Raw genomic sequence first — 23,684 nt, forward strand, 5'->3', positions numbered from 1 at the left:
CAATGCTGAAGGGCGATGGCTGGGGCTGCTAGCCCGTTCCGAGGTCGCGCCGTAGGGCGCTTTCCGCTCGCCCTGCCTGTGGGCGACGTGAGTATCTCTGAGGGTAGAAACAAGACCTTTTTCTCCACGTTCAGGGTTCTTCCCCGCCCCCACCCCGGGCTGGGACGGGAGGGAGGGACAGGAATAATAATAACAGCGTATATTTAATCAAGCCTTCGCCAAGGGCCAGGCACTGGGCCGATGGCCCTTAACCTTGTGATGTCGTTGAATCCTCGAACCGTGAGATGAGTGCTTACCAGGATTTCAGAGGAGACGGGCTGCCTAAGGTCACGTGGGAGTAAATGCAGGAGGCTGAATTCAAATCCAGGGGCTCTTATTCCCTTGATTCCTCTCCACAGCCCCACTTTGGGAACCAGTTTCCTTCTTACCAGGAGTCTCACATTGTGCAGGTGTTGGGGGTGGACACATAAAAGTCTAGAATCCTGGGGCTTATTTTTAAGTTTTTTTTTTCTTTTTAAATAGGAAAAGCTATACATACTAAAAGCATTTATGGGAAAGATAAGCACTAAAATTCAGGAGAGCTTCTGTCTCTTGGAATGGCAATGCAGGGGCTTCATTTGAATCTTAATTGTTTTATTTCTTAAGCCGTGAGGTGGGAATCTAGGTGTCTGTTTAGTATTCCCTTTCCTGTTTGTCTGAAATACAATTTTAAAAGGAAAACACGCACATGCAAAAATTTTCAAAGGATTAGCTGTACACAATGAAAAGGAAGTCTCCTCCCACCCCAGACTTCTAGAGCCCCTCACTAGAAGCAGCCACTGATACCAGTTTTGTGGGTATCTTATACATTTTCTGTAGTATGTACAAGCATATATGAGTTTGTTTTGTTTGCACAAGTGGATCCCATTGTATACAGTTCTGCACCTTTAATGGCTTATTTTTAACCTCATTAAACATAAAAGTTCCTTAACCTCTTTTAGCCCTGTGATCAATATAATTTGGCAAGACATTCCCAGGGTTGCTTCTCACATGAGGAGATGTAGGTCATGGCCTGCCATAATGCATATTTACCTTTTTCTTCTTGCACATCGTCACCTGTAGGGTCCAAAAAAATCTCCCCCAAATTAACCCTGTAAAGAGTGCGGGAGAAAAAAAATCATGGCAAGAAGAGGATTGTAGGAACTGCTTTACCCTTTCCCAAACATTTTTACTTATAGTCTACAAGTAAAATTCCCCATAGACCCCACTGTTAACTTGAAATTAATTTGTTGTAGTGGATTACTGGCAAAGTGAAAGAAGTGGGGATTCATTTCTCACTCAGGTTGCAGGGAAGTGCCCAGCTTCTTTCTAGTGAAGTAGCAAGGAGAGAGAAGCTTGTTTGATCCCAGTTAAGGGAAAGTGTCACACTTAATCCTTATTTTACCTCTTCTAAAAGCCATGTATATACACACACACACACACACACACACACACACACACACACACACACATATTTTTAATTCTCCCAGTCACAGAACCCTTACATAAGAGAGCTGGGATTCTAGCCAGGCAAGGCTAACTCTAAATGTTACACCAGAGTGGGGCGATCCCTCGAGTGAACTCATTTGCTCATAAGCTGCTCTGCACGGCCCTTTTCATGGACCTCCTATCAACTTCATCCCTGGTTCTTGTCATCATCCCAGAAACTGTGTTTGGTTCCACAAACCTGCTTGCTTTTTGTCTGATTTTCTACCTGGAACACATTTCCCTAGCACCCACTCTGAGTATTTTTAAAGGTCAAATTCCTGTAAGTGATGTTGGCACATAGTCTGTGGGACAAATTTTTAACCAAACGGTGTTTGAGAGGGCTGATTCCCAACACCCTATCCAATACCTGGACATTTAAAATTACCAACCTGACAAGCGAAGTTAAAAATCTCTTTCAAATTCATCTTGCTCACTATCCGTAACGGTTTTGTGTATTGGTATATTCAATCTATATGAGCATCTTCTATGCCACCGTGCTGAGAGAGAATGTGGCATCTCTCCCAGCACGGTGGCAATAGAGAGCAAAACGTGGTTTTGCTCTTTGGTTGGAGAGCCGGTTGACCTTAGGCACTTTAAGATACTACCTTAGTCTGTGGTTCTGGACGTTCGATAAGAAACCAAGAGCAATGAAGGGGTGAGGGCCTGAAGGCGACAAAAGTGCCAGTCCAAAGCGGGTGAGGGTCGGCCGGTCCGGCGCGGATTCTGACGTCACTGCGGCGCGCCGCTTCCGATCCCCAGCGCCTGAGCGAAAGAATTCTCCCCTCTTTGGGGCGGGAGTCTATCCAGATCGCGGATCGCGCCGCGCCAGCCGGCTAGTTTGCCGGCACCTGCGTCCCAGCCGTGCCTGCGACCATGGCCACCGACTCGTGGGCCCTGGCGGTGGACGAGCAGGAAGCGGCAGCCGAGTCGGTGAGTTGGCTTCAGCCGTAAAAGGGTCAGGGGGCCGTTTTGGCCGGGATCAGATGCCTGGGAAAAGACACTCCCTAGGTTGGTCTGGGCCAGGATGGGGTGCGCGTAGGGATGGAGCCTGGACCCTGAGCTGGCTTTGTTTACCCACCCGCCAGCCCCCGACAGATTACGTAAGCGCAGCTGAGCGCTCCCATAGCTAAAGAGCCCAGGCGCCCGCCTGTCTTCCTGGAGTCAGGACCCTGAATTGTAATAATCACCTATGTAGATGTCATTTTCCACCTTCCGATTCTGAGCTGCTTGGGCTCAGGAACCATGGCTTATTCATTCATATTTGTGTGCTTCCTCAGCTTGCTCAGTGATGATGAATGACTGACTCTGTAGGCTTGGCAGTAAATCCTCTCCTGATCCGCTTAACTTTGTTCTGGGCCTGACACACAGTAAGCAAGATATGGGTTAAACGTTACTATGTGGAATTCATTTTTCCCGCCTAAACACTCGAGTTCTCATAGTGCTTTGAACCCGCTTTGTTGGTACTTATTTCTGTTAATTTCTCGAGAACAAGGACTTGGGCTTATTTTTTATAACTGATAAAAATGTTTCATATGCACATAGATAAAGGGTCAAATAGTTTCAGAAAGTGGTTCCCGCCAGTTTCTTCCTCCCCAAAGAAAACTGTTATTTCTCTTGACATTGATTTACGATACTGACCTCCTTGTTCCCTGAATAACATGCTTGCTTTGCTACTTGTTGAATTTTCCGGTTTAGGTGTTATTGATTTTGACACTTTACTCCATCCTCCTTTCCCCATCACAAAAGCACACCTTCCCATTCCCCATCTTTCCATTATATTGTGATTTTAGTTAGATCAGTATTCTGTGCTTATATTATTAGTAACTCAGGAATACCTTTATTTCCTATACAACTTTTCCCTTGGAATTTGTAACTGCCGTTTTTTTTCTTTGTGTTTATCACCAATTCAACCCCAGCCTCTTTGCTAATTGTCTAAGTTTATCTCAGGATGTTCCCACACATCAAGTGATCTGTCAATTCCATTTCTGAGTCCCCCTGCGATGCAGGGGACATGGGTTCGTGCCCCGGTCCGGGAAGATCCCACATGCCGCGGAGCGGCTGGGCCCTTGAGCCATGGCTGCTGAGCCTGCGCGTCCGGAGCCTGTGCTCCGCAACGGGAGAGGTCACAACAGTGAGAGGCCCGCGTACCGCAAAAAACAAACAAACAAAATAACTGTACTAGTTGCCCCAGTTCATTTTGGGGGCTGGAGGGGGACAGGGCAAATTTCCCTTTGCCCTCAATCTGGGGACTTCCTCCTCTTCTCTTGTATTGGATCCCTCCCTTTCTGTATCCCCTCTCTTCATCTTTCACGATTTGGTGGAGCCATTTATCAGCTTTCTGAAGGTGTATAGGAAGTAAATTTTTTAAGATACTGCCTTTCCGAAATTAGCTTATTTTGCCCTATCATTTGAACAATAGTATTGCTGGGTGTAGAATTGTTAGTTGGAAATTATTTTCCTGCAAACTTTAAAGACATTGTTGTATTGCCTTCTAGATTTCTGTATTTGTTGTTGAGATGTCTGAAACCATTCTGATTCCCGATGTGACCTCTTTTTCCCTTTCTAAGCTTGAAGAATCTTCTGTTTGTCTCCAGTATTCAGAAAATTCATGATGATGTTTCTTGATATGGGTCTATTTTCATTCATTTTACTAGGCACTGGGTGGGAACTTCAATCTGGAAAACTCTTGTCCTTGTGTTATGGGAAATTTTCTTGAAAAATTTCATTGTTGATTTCTTCCCCTTGGTTTTTCTTCATTTCCTCTTTCCAGACTCTTATCAGTTGAATGTTGGATCTCTTGGACTGCCTTTTAATTTTTTTAAGTCAAGTTTGTTGTGATATAGTTTATATAAAGTAAAATTCACCCTTGTTAGTGCTACAGTTCTGTGAATTTTGACAGAGACATACAGTTGTGTAGCCACCATCACAATCAATATATAGAACGTTTCTACAACTCCAAAAAGTTCCCTCAAACTTTTTGCATTCACTTCCTTCTCCCCACCCATCTCTGACAGCTGCTGATTTGTTTTGTGTCATTTTAGTTCCACCTTTTCCAAAATGTGGTATAAATGGAATTATATAATATGTAGCCTTTTGAAAAATCTGGCTTTCACTTAACATAATGCGTTTGCGATTCAGCCATATTGTTGCATGGATCAGTAGTTTGTTCTTTTTTATTGCTGGGTAGTATTCCATGCATGGGTGTACCACAGCTTACTTAGTCTTCTGTTGATGAACATTTGTGTATTTTCTAGTTTTTGGCATTTATGAATAAAGCTATTATATACATTAGGATACAGGTTTTTGTATGGACTTATGTTTGCATTTTTCTTGGGTAAATACCTAATAGTGAGATTTGCTGGGTTATATGTTAAGTGTATGTTTAACTTTATAAGTTACAAACCAAACTGTTTTCTAAAGTGGCTGTACCATTTTGTAATACCACCAGCAATGGCTAAGAGCTCTAGTTGCTCCACATCCTCACCAGCACAGCATGGCCAGTTTTTTCCCTCCATTCTAATAGGTGTATAGTATGTCACTGAGGTTTTGCTTTTGTTTTTTTGGTTTTTTTTTTTTTGTGGTACACGGGCCTCTCACTGTTGTGGCCTCTCCCGTTGCGAAGCACAGGCTCCGGACGCACAGGCCCAGCGGCCATGGCTCAGGGGCCCAGCCGCTGGGATCTTCCCAGACCGGGGCACGAACCCATGTCCCCTGCATTGGCGGGCAGACTCTCAAGCACTGCGCCACCAGGGAAGCCCGTCACTGAGGTTTTAATTTACATTTCCCTAATGACTAATGATGTTGAGAGTCTTTTCATGTGCTTATTTGCCACCTGTATAACTTATTTGAAGTGGCTTTTCAAATCTTTTGCCCACTTAAAAATTTTGATTGTTTTCTTATTATTGAGTTGGGAGAATTCTTTATGTATTCTGGATACAAGTCCTTTATCAAATATGTCATTTGCATAAATATTCTCCCTGACTGGAGCTTGCCTTTTAATTTTCTTAACAGTACTTTTTTGAAGAGGAGACATTTTCAATTTTGGCTAATTCTAATTTGTCAATTTTTTCATGATTAGTTCTTTTTGTGTTCTCTCTAAGAAATATACCTTACCCAAGGCCTCAAAGCTTTTCACCTGTATTTTCATCTTGAAGATTTATGGCTTTAAATGTCACATTTATGTCTGTGATCCATTTTGAGTTAATTTTTTTATGTAATAGGAAGATTAGATCAACATTACCACAGTCAATTTTAAAACATTTTCATCACCTCAGAGAGAAACCTGTACCTGTCAGCAGTCACCCCTATTTCTCCTCAACCTCCCAGCCCAGCCCCTTGTAACCACTAATCTTTTTTCTGTCCCCTTAGATATGCCTATTCAGGACATTCCCTATAAATGGAATCATATAATATGTGCTCTTTGGTGGCTGGCTTCTTTCACTTAGCATGTTTTCATGGTTCATCCATGTGGTGACACGTATCAGTACTTCATTCACTTTTATTGCCAAATGATATTCCATTGTATAGATACCACATTTTATTTATCTATTCATTGATGTCCATTGATGGGCATTTGAATTGTTTCTACTTTTTGACTATTATGAATAATGTTGCTGTGATCATTCATATGTACTTGATCATGTACAAGTTTTTGTGTGGACATTTTCAGTTCTCTTGGGTATCTATCTAAAAGTGGTATCACTGGATTATATAGTGACTCTGTGTTTAACTTTTGAGGAACTGCCATACTGTTTTCCAAAGTGACTGCATCATTGTATCATCTTTAAGTTTATTATTATTTTTTTGAGATTAGTATCATCTATGAGAGGCACTATTGTGTAGAAGTTAAGACCTAAGACTTTGTAGCCAGACAGACTTGGATTTGTATTCTGGGCCCAACACTTATAACCTTGGGCAAATTGCTTAACTTCTCTGTTCCTCAATTTCCACATCTATTAAATGGGGATAATCATAGTACCTACCTCACTGATTTATGGACATGCCTGAAATAAGTGCTATATAAGTGATTGTTATTATTATAGTTATTGTTATCTATAATTCATTTTCTTTGCAGGAATCTTGAATTACTTATCCATATTGTACAGATTAGTTGAACCTGGATAAGTTTTGTGAATTTACTTAATCTTGCACAGGTAAATTATAATAGATCCCAATATTCTAAAACTGAACAAATGAGTAAAGACAGCTCTTTCCTTCTGCCTTGTGGAACTCCCACTGAGGATCTCCACAGGAATTGTGTGATGTAGGTGACTCTGACATGTTCAGTGCAAGGTTACTGTGTTTTAAATATTCATCAAGCTCCATTTCTTATTCATTTTAGAAAAGAAAATATTAAATCCTATTTATGTTTATTTCCTCATTCCCCTGTGGTTCCTCTTTGTTCCCCTTGTTCCTTAGGAAATTTCAATTTAGAGAAGGGCAAAGGGAGTAGGAAACTCTAATGAGTAAGACTCTTAAGTCTCCTACTTCACCATTGTACCTAAGGCATTCCTTATTCAGTATAACTGAATAACCATTTAATCTTCCTTCTTCTGTCTCAAGAATCCTTTCTCAAGTAGCTTTTGAATAAAATGCAGTGTGTAACTGTATAGATTCCAATTATTTTAACACATCTTAAAAGCGAAAATATTAACTAAAGGCCTTGAAAAAATGTAGATATTATAAGGTGGATGTTTTGGCTTTTTTGCCTTTTGGTTAATTTTTTGGATTGCAAAATAGTTTTGAATGAAGTTGCAAGAGAAATTGGTTTCTCCTTTTTGGTCCAAGTAAATGGAGCAAGGGAAGGAATCGGAACTAACTGGACTTTCAACGTAAGTTTCAGCGTTCAGTTCACTGACACTGCAGTAGGTGATGTGAACTTCACTGTCCTGGTGCTTTTGCTGTTTAGGCTTTGAGATCCTTACAGCAAAGTGAGGGCTGAGTATGTTTTCAGAATCTGCTGGAACCTCTCCAGAATTCTGATACATTGTAATCAAAACAACATTTCTTGGTTTCATTTACATTGTTGCTATCAACTTTTTCTGTACGTTGCATTTTATTTATTTTAACTGTTTATGTACTCTGTTAGCTTCAATTTTAACAATATACCAACAAAAGAATAGGTTGTCCATTTATCACTGATTATTACAGTAAAGGATATTTCTAACTCACTTATACCTCAACCCTATCATTTATTTTAGGTAGCAGTTATCACCCTAGGAGTGAGTACTATTAACCCTGTTCTTGTAAATATTGCCAGTAAGTCAGTCTGTCTGTCTCTGTTTTTAACAGCCTTGAATATTAGGCTTAAACCATGTTTATTGGCAGGATGTGGAAGAGGAGTGCTTTAATGAAGACTAGAATATATTGAACGCCTACTATATATCATAACATGGTGCAGGTTGCCTCATTCATTATCTGTTAGTGTGCTCTCTGTCGTTCAGAATTAATGAAGGATTTTTACTGCTTCATAGTGATTTCCTTTTTTTTTTTTTGCCAATTCCCTGTCTTGCCAGTCTCTCCAGTGTGTTCCCCCGCCCCCTGCTTCCTCCTCCATCCACCCCAACAGCGAAGTAGACAGACACCAGAAACTCCCTTTTCAGTTTCCATCAATAGAAGTGAGGTTCCTCCATTCCCAGCTAACTACCCATTAAAACAGTTTTTTCATTCCTCCCTCCACTTTCCCCTTTATTGGACTTAGAGGAAGAGCAGAAATGAACCTCAAGACATAGAAAACCTGTGCAAGTGGTGCTTTAAGCAACAGCCATTTGATTGTGGTGGTGATTTTCATTCTTTTTCCCTTCTCTACATGATATCTTAAGCCCCACTTAATATTTTATGATTAGAGCACCTGCTTTGGCTAGATCCAAAGGTCAACTAAAAATAAAAATATCCCCTGTCTTTAAGTTCTGTTCTTTTCTTTCTTTTTTTTTTTTTTTGGCTTTATTGAGGTATAATTGACAAATTTTCATACTAATAGGGGAGATAAGTCCTTCCAGGATATCCCTAACTTACAGTGTTTGATCAAAGTCCTAATAAATCTTTCTTTGAAATGTCTTTCCTTTATCCCTTCCTTTCTAGTCCCACTTCATCCTGCTGGGTATTTTGATTACATAGTGTGCCATGATGCTCTAGGCTGTTCCCAATTTAAAATACCAGACATCTAGCACGAGGCAACCCGAATGTGAGGATGCATACTGGCGTGCTGTGGCCCTGTCACTCCAACATAGCCTGCAGCGTGACTGATTCCCACCCACAGATGCTTTTCATTGCAGTCTTCTCGCCTCAGTGTTCTCTGAAGAATGACTGCATTTTCCAGTATGTCTCTAAATTTCCTCTTGTTTGAAAAATGAGAGTGACAACTTAAATGGTATTCTGTTGAGAGATTGAGAGAATCTGTGTAATCCGGGCATTAAGCAAACTCACAAATTATTATAATTCTTTCTAAGGATTGTAGTTAGGAAGTGTGGATTTTGAGCTGTTGTGTAACCAGTTTTTTTCCACTGGTTTTGTGGGATATTTTGTTTATTCTCACTCTAACATTTAGTTAACAAAAGGAGCCCAGCAGAACAACCTAATGACTATGTCCTAACGAATAGGTCATGAGAGTGGTTCATTTCTTCCCAGCTTCACTGGGGGAGGCACTATTGATGCAAAATCTTTTAAGTGATTTTCCTGACACTTTACCCCCCATGTTCTCCATTTAGTTCAGCAACTTGCATCTTAAGGAAGAGAAAATCAAACCAGATGCCAATGGTGAGTAACTAAATGCTAGTTTGAAAACAAAAATAATTTCCTTTAGTATTAATGTTTTAACATAACAACTGTCTGGAAAAAAATTATATGTGTACCAGACAGGGCGCCAGCAGATATTGGCAGTCATTTGACTTGGGAATCAACAAACGGGATTGTTTGGTGGTCTGCTTCATATAAGCATGAGGAGGCCTAATTGGCTTATAAATTATAAAGTGTATTACTAACCATGAAAATATACTGCCAATGATTATTTGTTTTTTAAAATATTCCTCAATTTGAGATGAGATAGACAAAGTATGAACAACCTGAGGGTTAACCTATTGTAATTATTCTGAAATCGTAGCTACCAAAAACCTAAGATGTCCATTGAATTTTTGTTGATGTATTTAACATTATAGGGGAGAAATTGTAACACCTCACTCTGAATTATTTTTCTGTATGTTTTTACAGAACTACAACATTGAATATATGTTTCTATTAATCAACAATTTATATACAAAGAGTCTTAATGGCACTATGGTGTTTGTATATTGACGAAATATGATTTGCATAGATATAGATATTCCTCTGTTGAGCATCAAGGTGGTTTTGGTCATTGCTAAAACCATCTTTCTGTAACATGAGAGAAATATTGATGGTGTGAGGGATTAATATTAGTTTTTGAGGTAAAGTGAGAGGACTTGGAAAGAACTGAAATATAAGCGACAGTTTTCATACCTTTGTTTATATAGGAACAATAAAATGTTTTTATCTGTGGCTTGGTTTCCTCATTTATTTTTTTGCTCCCCAGGCCTTTACATTTCTAGTGTCTCATAGAATTTGAATTGTCTCAGCTGTTGGGTATGGGATGTGATTTTGAATGACGGCCGCTTTGTGTCTGATAAAGGTGCTGTGGTCAAGACCAATGCTAATGCAGAGAAGTCAGATGAAGAAGAGAAAGGTAACTTAGCCTAGAGTTACATATACATGAAGTTCTACAGTCTAAGAGAATGGAATGTTATGAGGTTTCATTTTTACACCTTACTTGGCCGGACTTTAATGGGAGTCACAGTGCTAATAAAGTTCAACATAGTCATTGGTAAAGGGATTCTAATTCTTTACATTTTAGAGAAATTTTACTTTGAACAACTGATAAACTTCAGCAGCAGCAGGAAATATTCCCTGAATGATTATCTTGTATTGGTCTTTATAAAAGAAATTTTAACTTGCGTCACCATTTCCTAATAAAATTATATATATTTGTTGGTATTTTGACACATTTAATGAACAGCTTATCCAACATCAAGATACAGACTTTGTTAATTTGGTTTTTTTCCCATTGTTGTGATGTGTTTTTTAAGCTCATAATTTTATTTTATTTATTTATTTTTGGCTACATCAGGTCTTTGTTGCTGTGCGTGGGCTTTCTCTAGTTGCAGCGAGTGGGGGCTACTCTTCGCTGTGGTGTGCGTGCTTCTCATTGTGGTGGCTTCTCTTGTCGCAGAGCATGGGCTCTAGGCATGCAAGCTTCAGTAGTTGTGGCACGTGGGCTCAGTAGTTGTGGCGCACGGGCTTAGTTGCTCCACAGCATGTGGGATCTTCCCTGACCAGGGATCGAACCTGTGTCCCCTGCATTGGCAGGCGGATGCTTAACCACTGCGCCACCAGGGAAGTCCCTTAAGCTCATAATTTTAAATTTTTATTGAGTGTAAATTGGGGAGTAAATATTTGGGTTTGGATAGGAGAAATCAGTAACCTCAAGAAAGGATAGTTGTTAGGAATAGAGTTCTGGAGAAGAATATGAGGCCCCAACAGATGATACGAGTATCATAATTTTTCCCTTTAATAAAACTATTTTAAATGCATTTATAAATCAAAACTAAGCTATACCTTGAATTAGGAGCCCCAGTACAAATGCATGTTATTGCTTAAAATACCAATGGCAGCTGAATTCAGATGAGATCATCACGCTGGATTTCATGGACTTTTTAAAATCTTCACACTCTTTTTTTCCTGACAGAGGACAGAGCCGCCCAGTCCTTACTCAACAAGCTGATCAGAAGCAACCTTGTTGATAACACCAACCAAGTGGAAGTCCTGCAGCGGGATCCAAACTCCCCGCTCTACTCAGTGAAGTCCTTCGAGGAGCTTCGGCTGTGAGTATCTACTTTCTGTCTCTCCCCTTTGTGTTAAGATAGAAATCCTAGGCCTGTTACAAGTGTTTTTTCATCACTACAGAACATTTTTACTTAACACAAGTTTAATAAAAGAATTTAGCTGCTTTGGGCTAGTAAGTAAAATTTCTAGGTAATTTGTAAAAGCTTTAGCCGCACTCATACATTGTGTCCAGTTCACAATTCTAGTACTGTTAGCTAGATATGTGGCTTCTTTCCTTAACCAAAGAGACTGTGACTTTCATCTTTAACTGTTTTTCTAGGAAACCACAGCTTCTCCAGGGAGTCTACGCCATGGGCTTCAACCGTCCATCGAAGATACAGGAGAATGCATTGCCTTTAATGCTTGCTGAGCCGTACGTGTCCTAATGCAACTCTATCCCATTTTTAACCTCCCATGTTTTTTTTTTAACTTTTATTATTTTAAAAAACTATACTAGTAATTACATGGTCATTTTAGAAAAGTTAGAAAACAGTGAAAAATAAGAAATAATTTGTAATCTCCCTCTCCCCTACACTATTAATATTTGGAGTAGAGACTTCTAGATGTTTTTCTATGTAAACTTGCATATGTATACTTTTTTCTTAAAGGAACCATATAAAATGTTTAAATATTTTTTTGATACGATAATTACATAATAATATTTCTATGTTGGTAAATACATTTATATCATTTATATACACCATGATTTCATTATATGGATAAGTAAAATATATGGGTCAAATGTAGAAGACAAAAACCAAACAGGGTTCTAGGAGACCAGAATAGTACAATTGCTAAGGTCATTTTCTGGTGCAGTGCTTTTTACTCTTTCACAGGTGTTTGAATCTCATAGGAATTTATTAAAATGCAGATTCTGATTTCAGTAAGTCTGAGGTAGGGACTGAGGTTCACCATTTCTAATAAGCTTCCCGGTGTTGCTGGTGCTGCTGGTGTCAGACCACATTTTGAGGAACAAGGTTCTAGAGCATGAGGAACTTTTTATAAAAACTGATCCCTACATCACATACGATTATCTAAATTTGTACTGCATATAATCCTAAATCCCCCTTTCCCTATTTGTCTGAAAATAGATACTTTAGGTCTGTATTTTCTCAAAGTTTTTTTTTGTTCTGTGTCATAATGTATTTTTCAAGATGGATAATGTCTTTTGAGCATACTTAAAAATGAATAAATTGAATGTTTATTAGATTGTTTCACATTTGCCACTTGTATTTATGGATCTTGATGCTTTCATAGATGCTCAGTGTTAGATTGTCAATGTTAGAAGAGATCTGAGAGAATTTTCTAGTACTTTTTCTTCATTAACATATTTATTGAGGGCTTGGTTTGTAACAGATACTATTCTAGGCACTTGGATACATTAGTGAACAAAGCAGACCAAAATCCTTGCTCACAAGGAGCTTACATTCTAGTTTGGAGTATAGATGATATATTTTTATTAAAAATAAATCAAATATATAGTCTGTTAAAAGGTGATAGATTGTAAATATAATTAATGCCCCTGAATTGTACACTTAAAAATGGCAAATTTTATATTATCTATTTTACCACAATTTAAAAAATCATTAATGTAATATACCAAAATCATTGACTTGTATACTTTAAATGGATGAATTGTATGGTATATGAATTATATCTCAATAAAGGTCTTTTTTAAAAAGGTGATAAGTGCTAAGGAGAAAAATAGAGCATGATGGGGGGATTGGGAATACCAAGGACCTGACTGCAGTTTTACTCTCAACGTTTTATTATGGAAAAGTTGAAAGGATTTTATAGTGAATACCTATATATACCCACCTCCTAGATTCTTTCAGTGACATTTTATTGTGACTATTTACTGTGCTTTATCATGTATCCATCTACCAGTACATCTTTTTTAAGGCTTTTCAAAGTAGGTTGCAATTTTAAATCAAGTAGTTAGGGTAGAATCTCATTAAATAGGTGATATCTGAGCAAAGACTTGAAGGAGAGGAGAGAGTTGGCATGTTATCATCTGGGGACAGTGGTACCAGGCACTGTATAGCCAGTGCAGAAGCCCTCAGACAAGAGCATGGCTGGCATGTTTCCAGAGCAGCCCCGGGGCCGTTGTGGTGGAGTGGAGTGAGGAAGGGGGAGGGCAGTGGTGAGGTGGAGAACAGAGAGCTAGTGGGGAGCCACATCAGGTGTGACCTTGTACGGCATTAGAAGAATTTTAACTTTTGCTGTGAATGAAATCTGGAGTGATTGGAAGGTTTTTGAGTAGAAAAGTGACATGAGCTGACTCACATTTTAAAAGAATCACTCACTGCTATGTCAAGAATAGATAAAAGATAAGGAAGGAGTACTTCAAATCAAAACCATAAAATCTTCTATTTGTGAAGCTAGCGTATGTAACTTTACTACAGAATCCAAGGCCTCCTTCTGTAAATTAAGTTGGAATATTCATTCTTTAATTAAGCTTTATGCTTCATTTTTATTCACTGAAAGAATGCATGAGATTTATACTCCTAAACAGTTTGTTTTCTTGTGCAGCCCACAGAACTTAATAGCCCAGTCTCAGTCTGGTACTGGTAAAACAGCTGCCTTTGTGTTGGCCATGCTCAGCCAAGTAGAACCTGCAAACAGATACCCCCAGGTAAGGGCTTGGTGAATTTGGGTTTTCTAACTCATAGCTGGAAGGGAAATGCCATTTGATGGATTAAAAGCTGAGCTTTGTATTACTTTTCACATAAACTAGAACCCTGTAAGTTGAGCACAAACAGCATGGTTGATCTTCCAGTAATAACAAAAATCCTGTTCCCCTTTTGATGATTTGCCAGTCCTGGGATACTGCTGATAGGCTTGGCTTCCTTAGTTGCAAGAAAAACCTCCTTAATCTATAACTATCATCCATTAGGATCTTCTGAGAACCTTCTGAGTAAGAGAAAAGGAAGCTTATCTCCAAATGGAATTTCAGATCCCTACTCACATGGGGCTTTTGGTACTCCAGTGGCCAATAGCTGTTCTCAACTGTCTTTACCCAGCCAGAGTTCTGACCCCCGAGAATTACAGCTTATGACTCTCTGCAGCTTAAAGAGTCAAATGATGTGCCCTTTATATATTCTTTGCTTCAGCCTCAGCTGGAGGAATCATTAAGTTCTAATGGTAATACCCTGTTGCATAATAGTGTCTTGAATTCTCTCTCTGTATTCTTTCCCTACCAGTGTCTGTGCCTCTCCCCAACTTACGAGCTCGCTCTTCAAACGGGAAAAGTGATTGAGCAGATGGGCAAATTTTACCCTGAACTGAAGCTAGCTTATGCTGTTCGTGGCAATAAATGTGAGTATGAATATGTGATCCTTGTTTATTAAGCTAATTACTTTTTATTTTGAAAAATTTCAAAATGTATGCAGTTGAAATAATACAATGAACACATGTGCCTTCCACCTAGATTTGAAAAGTAAACATTTTGCCATATTTGCTTTACCTGTGTATGTGTCCGTATTTTTTTTTTTTTTGGTGAACCATTTGAAAGTAAATTGTAGACACCGTGGCTCTTTATTCCTAAGTACTTTAGTGTGCACTTCATAGTAAGAACATTCTGCAGCATATCCACAATATCCTTATCACAACCAAGAAAATAACACATTTTTAATAACTAACATCTAGTCCATTTCATTTCCCCCTAATTGTCCCAGAACTGTTTCTTTATGTCTTTTTTGTTGAACCAAGACTGAGTCAGTGTATATGCATTGCATTTGGTTGTTATATCTCTTTCTTTCAGTCTAGAATAGTCTCCTCACATCCCCTCCACTACGTTACATTTGACTTTTTGAGCAGACCAATTACTTAAAAAATAGCCTGATTTTTTTTTAATGTCATTGGAAGAGCAAAAGTGTTCTAGAATGTTCATGGCAATTAACCCTGGGAGATACTTTTATTATTCTTTTTTCTTTATCCATTCTGTCTACTTTTGCTTGTTTTACAACAAACTACAATATTTAAGTAATTATAAATTCGTTGGAATCTTGGTTGAGTCCTATGGATCTTTAACACAAACCTGTGACTTGATGACTGGCAGAAGTCCACTTGGTGTACATGTCCTAATGCCAACTTAAGTCAGTTCTTTTTTTTTTTTAATTTGTTTATTTATTTGTTTTTGGCTGCATTGGGTCTTTGTTGCTGCGCACGGGCTTTCTCTAATTGCAGCGAGCGGCGGCTACTCTTTGTTGCAGTGTGTGGGCTTCTCATTGCAGTGGCTTCTGTTGTTGCGGAGCACAGGCTATAGGCACGGGGGCTTCAGTAGTTGTGGCTCGTGGGCTCTAGAGCACAGGCTCATTAGTTGTGGCACACGGGCTTAGTTGCTCCACGGCATGTGGGATCTTCCCAGACCAGGGCTCAAACCCATGTCCCCTGCATTTGCAGGAAGACTCTTAACCACTGCGCCACCAGGGAAGTCCTCTTATGTCAGTTCTGAAGAGAAAAGTAAATATGACAATAAAACTTAGTGGAAAATCTAAGTCTAGATTAGATGTCTTAAGACATCTAAAATATTGCAGTTTGTATCTGAGTTAGAATGACAGGATTCTGAGTGTTTGTGGAGGGCAGTAATCGGTTTGTTAACTGAAGTAAAAAGGAGCATTTGTTAGCTTTAAATTGACTCAACATTCGTGTTAAGGCAAAATTTTCTCTGTGACTTTTTTAAAATATTTATTTGGTTGCACTGGATCTTACTTACGGCTCACAGCCTCCTTAGTTGCGGCACATGGGATCCTTAGTTGTGGCATGTGAACTCTTAGTTGCGGCATGCATGTGGGATATAGTTTCCTGACCAGGGATTGAACCTGGGTCCCCTGCATTGGGTGCGTGGAGTCTTAACCACTGCACCATCAGGGAAGTCCCTTGGCTGTGACTTCTATGGGAGCTTGTATGTATTTGGTTAAGGTTATACTGTAATTAAAGGACTAAAAATTGAATCAGTAAGTACCATCTAACCCAAAATGAGCCAAATTCTCAATCTCAGCCTGCACAGGGCCAAGAATGTGCCATGCTGTGCCAGGCCTAGTCTGGGGAAGCACTCTAAGAGAGGCAGTTTGTTTCTTGGAAAAGACAAAACCTTTCATAATGAATCTTATTTACTGACCTGGGAAAGGGGCACGTAAAGGCAACTGACTCATTTGACATAGATGCTGGGAGAACTGAGAGGCAAAGTATACTGGAGTGAGAACTTTGAAAAAGTCTACTTGTGAGGAAATGCAAACCCAGGCAAGGGAGAATGATGTTGACAAAAGAAATAAAGATAAGAAATCCTTGAAAGAGGATTGATGATTATAGAGAATGTAAAAGAATACCATTTCCATCTCATTGTTTATACTCTTACCAAATCTTTTCAGCATTACTGTTTTGTGTGTGTATGTCCATTAAATACTGTAGTGCTATCCTAACCTTTCCTTAAAATATTAATGCAAACATCAAAACAATTGCTTTAAAATACATCATAGCTTTAGAACTGCTCAGAGAGTAGAGCTGGCTTTGCCATGGAAGTACCCACAGAACACATCTTGTCTCCACAGTGGAAAGAGGTCAGAAGATCAGTGAGCACATTGTCATTGGCACCCCTGGGACCGTTCTGGACTGGTGCTCCAAGCTCAAGTTCATTGATCCCAAGAAGATCAAGGTGTTTGTTCTGGATGAGGCTGACGTGATGATAGCTACTCAGGGCCACCAAGATCAGAGCATCCGCATCCAGAGGTAGGAACTCCTGAGCCAGGAGGAACTTCTCGGCCTCCTGATCTGCAGCATCGTCTCCTTTTACTTCACCCTCGTCTTGCCCCTGCCAGTTCTTTACTCTGCAGCTTTCAGAGGCGTTTGTTTGGTGGGCCATTTCCATGTCGCACTGACCATACCCCCAGCCTGGGTTGAGGAAGGAGACTTAGGGACTCTACCACCAGCTGTCCCTGCCCCACGTCTGCTCCTCCCTCCTCCCTGCAGTGCTCCTCCCTGCTTTGCCACCTTCCTGGGGACGCAGGTCATCCGAGCCTGGGGAGGCTGTGCTTCTGTTCCTTGCAGTGAAACACTGGGTCGGGGTCATGTCGAACACCTGGGCCTTCCCTTGCAGGATGCTTCCCAGGAACTGCCAGATGCTGCTTTTCTCTGCCACCTTCGAAGACTCTGTCTGGAAATTTGCCCAGAAAGTGGTTCCAGACCCAAACATCATCAAACTGAAGCGCGAGGAGGAGACACTGGACACCATCAAGCAGTATTACGTCCTGTGCAATAGCAGAGATGAGAAGTTCCAGGCCTTGTGTAATATCTACGGGGCCATCACCATTGCTCAAGCCATGATCTTCTGCCATGTGAGTAGCAGCGGCAGCAGGAGGAGGCCTGCGGGGGAGGAGCTCCACTGGAGGGTGTGGCCCTGCGCCCTCCCTCTCAGCCAGCTCCACTTCATGCTGGGGGACCAGGTTCCTTCCCTGTGGCTGGAAAGGAAATGAATCACCTCCATCTGCCTCAGGACATATTCTCACAGGTTGTAATGAGTTGTAAGGGGAAGACTGAAGATCTAAACCTTCTTTGGTCCCACTTCTTAGAGATAACTTGGGAAAAAAACCTCCAAATAACATCCAGGAAAATAATTTTAAAGTTTTAATAATATAGGGTATTTAGGAATGAAGACCTTTGGCTCAAACCAGTCTTTATAGATAAACACTAAGATCATTGAAGGAATTTGTCCAAAAAAAATCACATGGCTAAAAAATATTCAGAAACTTTAAGCCTAACCTGCTGACTGAACTCAGTAGAGCCTCCATATATATTAATGGCAACAAGCCACTTTTCTGCAGGTGTCTTCATTTGTTTTTTTACAGGTATCTTCGCTTAAAACAATTCTTTTTACTCCAGACCCGCAAAACAGCTAGTTGGCTGGCAGCAGAGCTCTCAAAAGAAGGCCACCAGGTGGCTCTGCTGAGTGGTGAAATGGTGGTGGAGCAGAGGGCTGCAGTGATTGAGCGCTTCCGAGAGGGCAAAGAGAAGGTTCTGGTCACCACCAACGTGTGTGCCCGCGGTGAGCAGAGATTGTGTCCTGGTCTGCAGGCTCGGGGTAGCGGGAGAGATCCTCGTCTGCGGGACACTCCGGTGGTTTGCGGGAGATCCTGTTTTCTAGAAGAGGCTGTTTGTATTCCCTTAGCAGAGGAGAACTTTCACAGAAGCCAGGAGTCCTGACTTGGTGGCTTAGAACGGCACCTGCTCTTCTTCGGGCCCCCAGTGAGGCTTTAGCTGCTTCTCCAGATACTGGTATCCAGCAGAGGCTCTCTGGAGCCTGATGGCTGATTTCATAATTTGGTCAGCACCTGCCACAGTTCTGTTTTCTCCCTCTGGCTTCTGCTACCTGCCCCTTTGTCTGAATCCCAGAGCTGGCCCATCCCAGACTGTTCCTTCCACCTGAGGTTGGCGTGTGTAGGCCTGACTGTGGACGACAGTGATTTCTGTCTCCCATCCTTACTCCTGTCCACCTCTCCTTCATGCAGGTATCGATGTGGAACAGGTGTCTGTCGTCATCAACTTTGACCTTCCCGTGGACAAGGATGGGAACCCGGACAACGAGACCTACCTGCACCGGATCGGGCGCACCGGCCGCTTTGGCAAGAGGGGCCTGGCCGTGAACATGGTGGACAGCAAGCACAGCATGAACATCCTGAACAGAATCCAGGAGCATTTCAGTGAGTCCCTGGGAGTGTCCCCTGCTGGGCCCTTACCTTACAGGGGCAAGTCCGGGGGGGGAGGGGAGGGTGAAGGGTAGGTTTTCCTGTGGCCCCGAGAGAGGCCTTTGTCTCTGTCCCATTCCCCTCCTTCCCTACAATGTGGAAGTTCTCAAAGAGCACACCTGGAGAGCTCAGGGCTCAGGGACTTGAATGACAGTCCCCCCCGGCCAGGCTGAGGGGCCTGGGGCTCTGCCTGTTGCTGTCCGTGTCCCTTGCTCAGTCACTGGAAGCCTTTGGGGTTCAGTGAAGGATCTCTGTGGCCAGAGGCACAGCACGTTCCTAGGCAGCAGAGACCTGTGTTTCCTCCCTCCCTGCTGTGCTGTCCCTTCCCTGAGTGTGTGTCTCTGTAACCTCATGTTGGTCTCTCTTTGAATTCTCTTTTCTTTCCTCCAGATAAGAAAATAGAAAGACTGGACACAGATGACTTGGACGAGATTGAGAAAATAGCCAACTGAGAAGCTCCTGCAGTCACTGGTGCCACCCTTGGTGCTCTCCCTGCACGGGACACTAGTGCTTTCATGGCACAGGCCTCAACAGTCAACACAAAGATGAAGGCACGAGTAGAGAGAAACTACCTACCTCATTTTAAATTACGTTTGGACTTGACAAAAATTGTACAAGTGATGGGGGAAGGTAGAAAAAAATTGTTTACACAACTTTTGAAGATTACGCATGAATACATAGAAATTTACCTTTTGGAAATTCTGTCTTTTTTTTGGCCAGCGTTTTCCCACATCATTACGCTAACCTAGATGTTGTGGCTGATCACTTGCTCAGGAGCCTTTGTGGCAGCCCCGGCCTGTTCTCTGCTTAGAATTGTTCAGGCCAGCCTCCAGCCCTTGTAAAAGTGATAGAGTAGAGGTGAAGAGGGAACACAGAGAGAGAGAGACCGAGTAGCTTAGGTGTGTAAGCCAGTCATCGTGTTTGGAGTGTGGCATGAAACAGCAGAGGAGACCTGCAAGCTGCTGCTTTGGATTTGGGTTGGGACAGCTCGTCTGAGTGTTGTCGGTCCCCGCTGTCCTGATGGCCAGAGCAGGAAGATCTGCTAAGCACGGACCACAATGCCAACCTGGGATCTCTGGTGTATACAAGTCTGTGTTGCAGACCATGACTTGTTCTTCTCAGTGGGTGCAATCTATGCAGAATGCACATCTGATAACTGTGCTTGTGCTTGAGCAAGTCCTGTGGAGAAGTCATCGTGAAGAATTAGTGGTGGTCCTGGCTTGCCACAAAACCTGACCTTGTGGGCACTTGCAGCATCTTTTTTACATCCCTAACATCACCTTGACCGTTTAGTAGCCGTTAGCAAATAAAAGGTGCTCTGAGGTTTGGATCCTCAGTGAAAATTGTGGTTTCAAGTTGCTAATGGCCAGTCTCAGGGCTCCAGAAGCGATCAGCAGTAGTCAGAAATCCTTGCTTTGCCTCCAGATCACAGAAGGCAAGTTTTTTATCGGAGCTGGGGAATGATTTCAGAATTTAGGCATCTTGATTATAAAGGGATTCTGAATATCTGCGTTCACAGTGCTTGGAATACAAACAGGTGCAACTAAGGGACAAGGTGGACTACAGCCATTCATCTGTCCAAGGCAAGAGTAACTGCCAAGGCCTTTGCTCCACCCTTACTTGGCATCTTTGTGCAGAGCAGTCAGAGCAAATAATAGTAATGGACACTTCCTCATACCTGGCCAAAGCTGTTGGTACCCACAGAGTGACAGAGCAAAGATGAGATGAAACTGAGTTACAAGAGCAATATGAAACCCCAGCTGAGAGTCCTCTTCAGCTCTTTGACTTCGATACGGAAGGGCCACTTTATCTAGGACCAGGCCTGAAAGAGGGATTTTCTGTGATGAGAACTATTCCAATCCCAGACCTTCCTTGTAGGCATTTCTGTGTTTTAGGGCCAGATTTGTCTCCTGGGAAGGGAAGGGGCCAAGTCAGCCTCCCAGGTGGTTTCCCTAATCTGACGTTACAGATGCTACAGAGAGAACCGCAGACTGTCAGTCCTGCCACATTCCCCTGGGGGCACTTGACTGTGTTGAGTCTTGTTTGTACTTTTGGCCAACTCTGACCCACCTAGGGAGTCTTGTAAGAAGGGAAGAAATTTTATGCCCCCTCCAACCCCCGCAAAGTCCTGTGGACCAACCCTGGAATAACTTAAAACAAAGGCAATAATTAAAGGAGTGTGGACTCCTGAGGCTGCAGGCGGAGTACATCCCACCTTCTCACAACACAATAGATATAACCTATCTACTGAGTAGCCCTAAATCTGAGCAGGAAAAGGGGAAGCGATGTGCTTCAGACTCTTCAATAGTAGGAATAAATGGGTATCTGGTAGAAATCTAGATTAACAGTTCCTTATCTGGGGCTAGACCCCTAAGAACTCACTGGATGGGTTTTATGGAGTTTATGAAGTTTATGCAGTGTTTTGAGTTTAAATGTATTTTCCTGGGGAGAAACTCCCAAACGAGTATGTGTCTTTTTAAAAGGTAAGAAAGACTCACTGTATGGATGGCTCTGGAAAGTCCCCCCAGTGTCACTGCAGCCCATGTTCGTTCCTGCCAGTGCTTAGCCTCTAGGGCGTAATGGTCCATAGCTGCTTCTGTGACCTTGTGCCATTTTGAGACATCAGTGATGTAAAAATGTATGGAGCCCTTGAGCTTCAGTCCCCAGAGTTTCTTCTGCTGATTTTAGTAAGTTCCTATGTATGGAATGATAAACTGTGCCCTACAAAAAGAAACTTGCTTGAGAAAAGGAGATTTGGGCCCAGTGGAAAATTCTGGATATGTTCATTATCCATAAACAATGCATTTTATTGTTTTTTTGGAGTGTTCATTGGCTGTATGCATAAGAACTAATCAGTCATTAATGTATTCTTTATTGATGTTTAACTGAATTACGACATGTTCATGTTACTAAGACATCATTTCTGAGTATAAGAAGAAAACAGCACGTTTTGGTTGCTGGTATTAGTGAAGATTTATGTATTATTATTCCATAGACTAGTCATCACCTGATACTACTGTTCCATTTCAGAGTTGACATTGCTTCAACATAAGCAGTTGGGATGTCACCATAGGCCAAGGGCCCTACTCAGTTGCCAGAGGGCTCCTTACCTTCCTGTTTTTCCTGCTGGTAAACCAGAGTATGCTGGCTAACTAATCAGAAAGAAGGTAGATGTCTGCAATTACAAAGGCCTTACATTCGATTTTCTAGTCCTAGGAAAGGAATACAAATAGGGCTTGGAAACAGGTCTTCTCCCTTTTTTGTTCCCATCTTGTTTATTATTTAACGTGAAGGCTGTTTCATTCACAGTGTCTGGTATTCAGAAGGTAAGGATTTCTGAGGCTAGAGAAGATTTCATGAAGGGGTTGAGTTTGCTTATGAGAGAAAAGTGGTGGGATTCCAAGTGACAAGAAGAGTGGCCTAGGCAGATGAGGCCCTGTTAAGACCAAAGCAACTTCACTAGGATTAATGCAGTACACTGGAAGGATAGTGAAGGGAGCAGCCTTGCCACATGGGCAGAGAAAAGTCTTGTTAGGTAGAAAATGAGATTTGATTATTTGAACAGTATTTGGATTTAGTAGTGAATTGTCATAGATTCTTGGATCACAGGAAGTGATGAAATGGGGTTTTGGGAAAAATGGTCTAGCAGAGATAGACAGGATATACTGGAGCTGGAAAAGGCTGGCATCTGAGAAACCAGTTAGAAGATTATTACATCGGTCCCATCACACAGTAAGTGCCAGGATGTCACTGGTCATATTGAGAACACAAAAGAAGAAATGGGGAATTCCCTGGCAGTCCAGTGGTTAAGACTTGATGCTCCTGCTGCAGCGGGCGTGGGTTCAATCCCTGGTCAGGGAACTAAGATCCCACATGCCAGGCGGCATGGCCAAAAAAAGAAAAAAATAAAAAGAAGAAGAAATGGACTGGAGGGGTGCTGCAGAGGAGGAATGGTAGACTTTTATACCTGCTTACTGTTGTTATTCCAAAAAGAATCTGTGGCTCTTAAAATTTAGACACACTATACACAAATAATTCTGGGGAGAAATCCAAAGGGAAGGTTTGGAAAGAACAAATGACATCAGGGTTGAGTCATGAATGAATGACTCATGAATGATGTCAGGCCTGTCACCTTTGCAAGAAGGGACTGGCCCTTCGTCACCAACACCCCTAAGCTATTGTAAATTTCAGAGGCCCTCTTCAGGTCTCTCTTGATCCTGAACATAGAAAACAGGTTCTTAGGAACCCCCTGCAGTTTTATCTGACTTTGCTTTTCTGCTTGAGAATAAATGTTCTTTATTCTGTTGTCTGACTCAGGTTGCAGCATCTTCCAAAAATGACACAGTGGAGGTGAGGGAACCTGTAGGGCTGATGCTAGGAGGCTCCAGTACCCTGCTTTCCTAATCCTGAGTCTGGAACAGGGCTTTCCCGGAAGAGCTTCAAACACCTAGTGGGAAGTTAAGAGGGCAGGTGGGGATCTGCTTGGAGGATATTTGTCACACTCCTACCTTCTGTCCTCTCTTTCTCGAGCCCCTGTTGTTGGAT

General features: G+C 41.6%; 1 protein-coding gene across 3 annotated transcripts; it reads left to right on the forward strand.

Moving 5' to 3' along the window:
- Window positions 1-20,989, forward strand: LOC113627087 (ATP-dependent RNA helicase DDX19B). Of its 3 annotated transcripts, none has more exons than XM_027119326.1 (12): window positions 1-87; window positions 9,213-9,261; window positions 10,148-10,201; window positions 11,261-11,396; window positions 11,678-11,770; window positions 13,930-14,032; window positions 14,601-14,715; window positions 16,950-17,127; window positions 17,495-17,732; window positions 18,277-18,439; window positions 18,903-19,094; window positions 19,530-19,840. In XM_027119326.1, the coding sequence occupies exons 1-12, from the start codon at window positions 16-18 to the stop codon at window positions 19,589-19,591; spliced, it is 1,455 nt and encodes a 484-aa protein (XP_026975127.1). In that variant the 5' UTR covers window positions 1-15; the 3' UTR covers window positions 19,592-19,840. The 3 variants fall into 3 exon arrangements, with proteins under 3 accessions (XP_026975127.1, XP_026975128.1, XP_026975129.1); XM_027119327.1 differs by lacking the exon at window positions 1-87 and adding an exon at window positions 2,277-2,436; XM_027119328.1 differs by lacking the exons at window positions 1-87; window positions 9,213-9,261; window positions 10,148-10,201 and adding an exon at window positions 2,282-2,436 and having other exon boundaries at window positions 19,530-20,989.
- The last annotated feature ends 2,695 nt before the right edge of the window (window positions 20,990-23,684 follow it).

The sequence above is a fragment of the Aethalodelphis obliquidens genome, unplaced genomic scaffold (genome assembly GCF_003676395.1).
Source record: "Aethalodelphis obliquidens isolate GAN/ISIS:26980383/991018 unplaced genomic scaffold, ASM367639v1 scaffold20, whole genome shotgun sequence".
Lineage (NCBI taxonomy): Eukaryota > Metazoa > Chordata > Mammalia > Artiodactyla > Delphinidae > Aethalodelphis > Aethalodelphis obliquidens.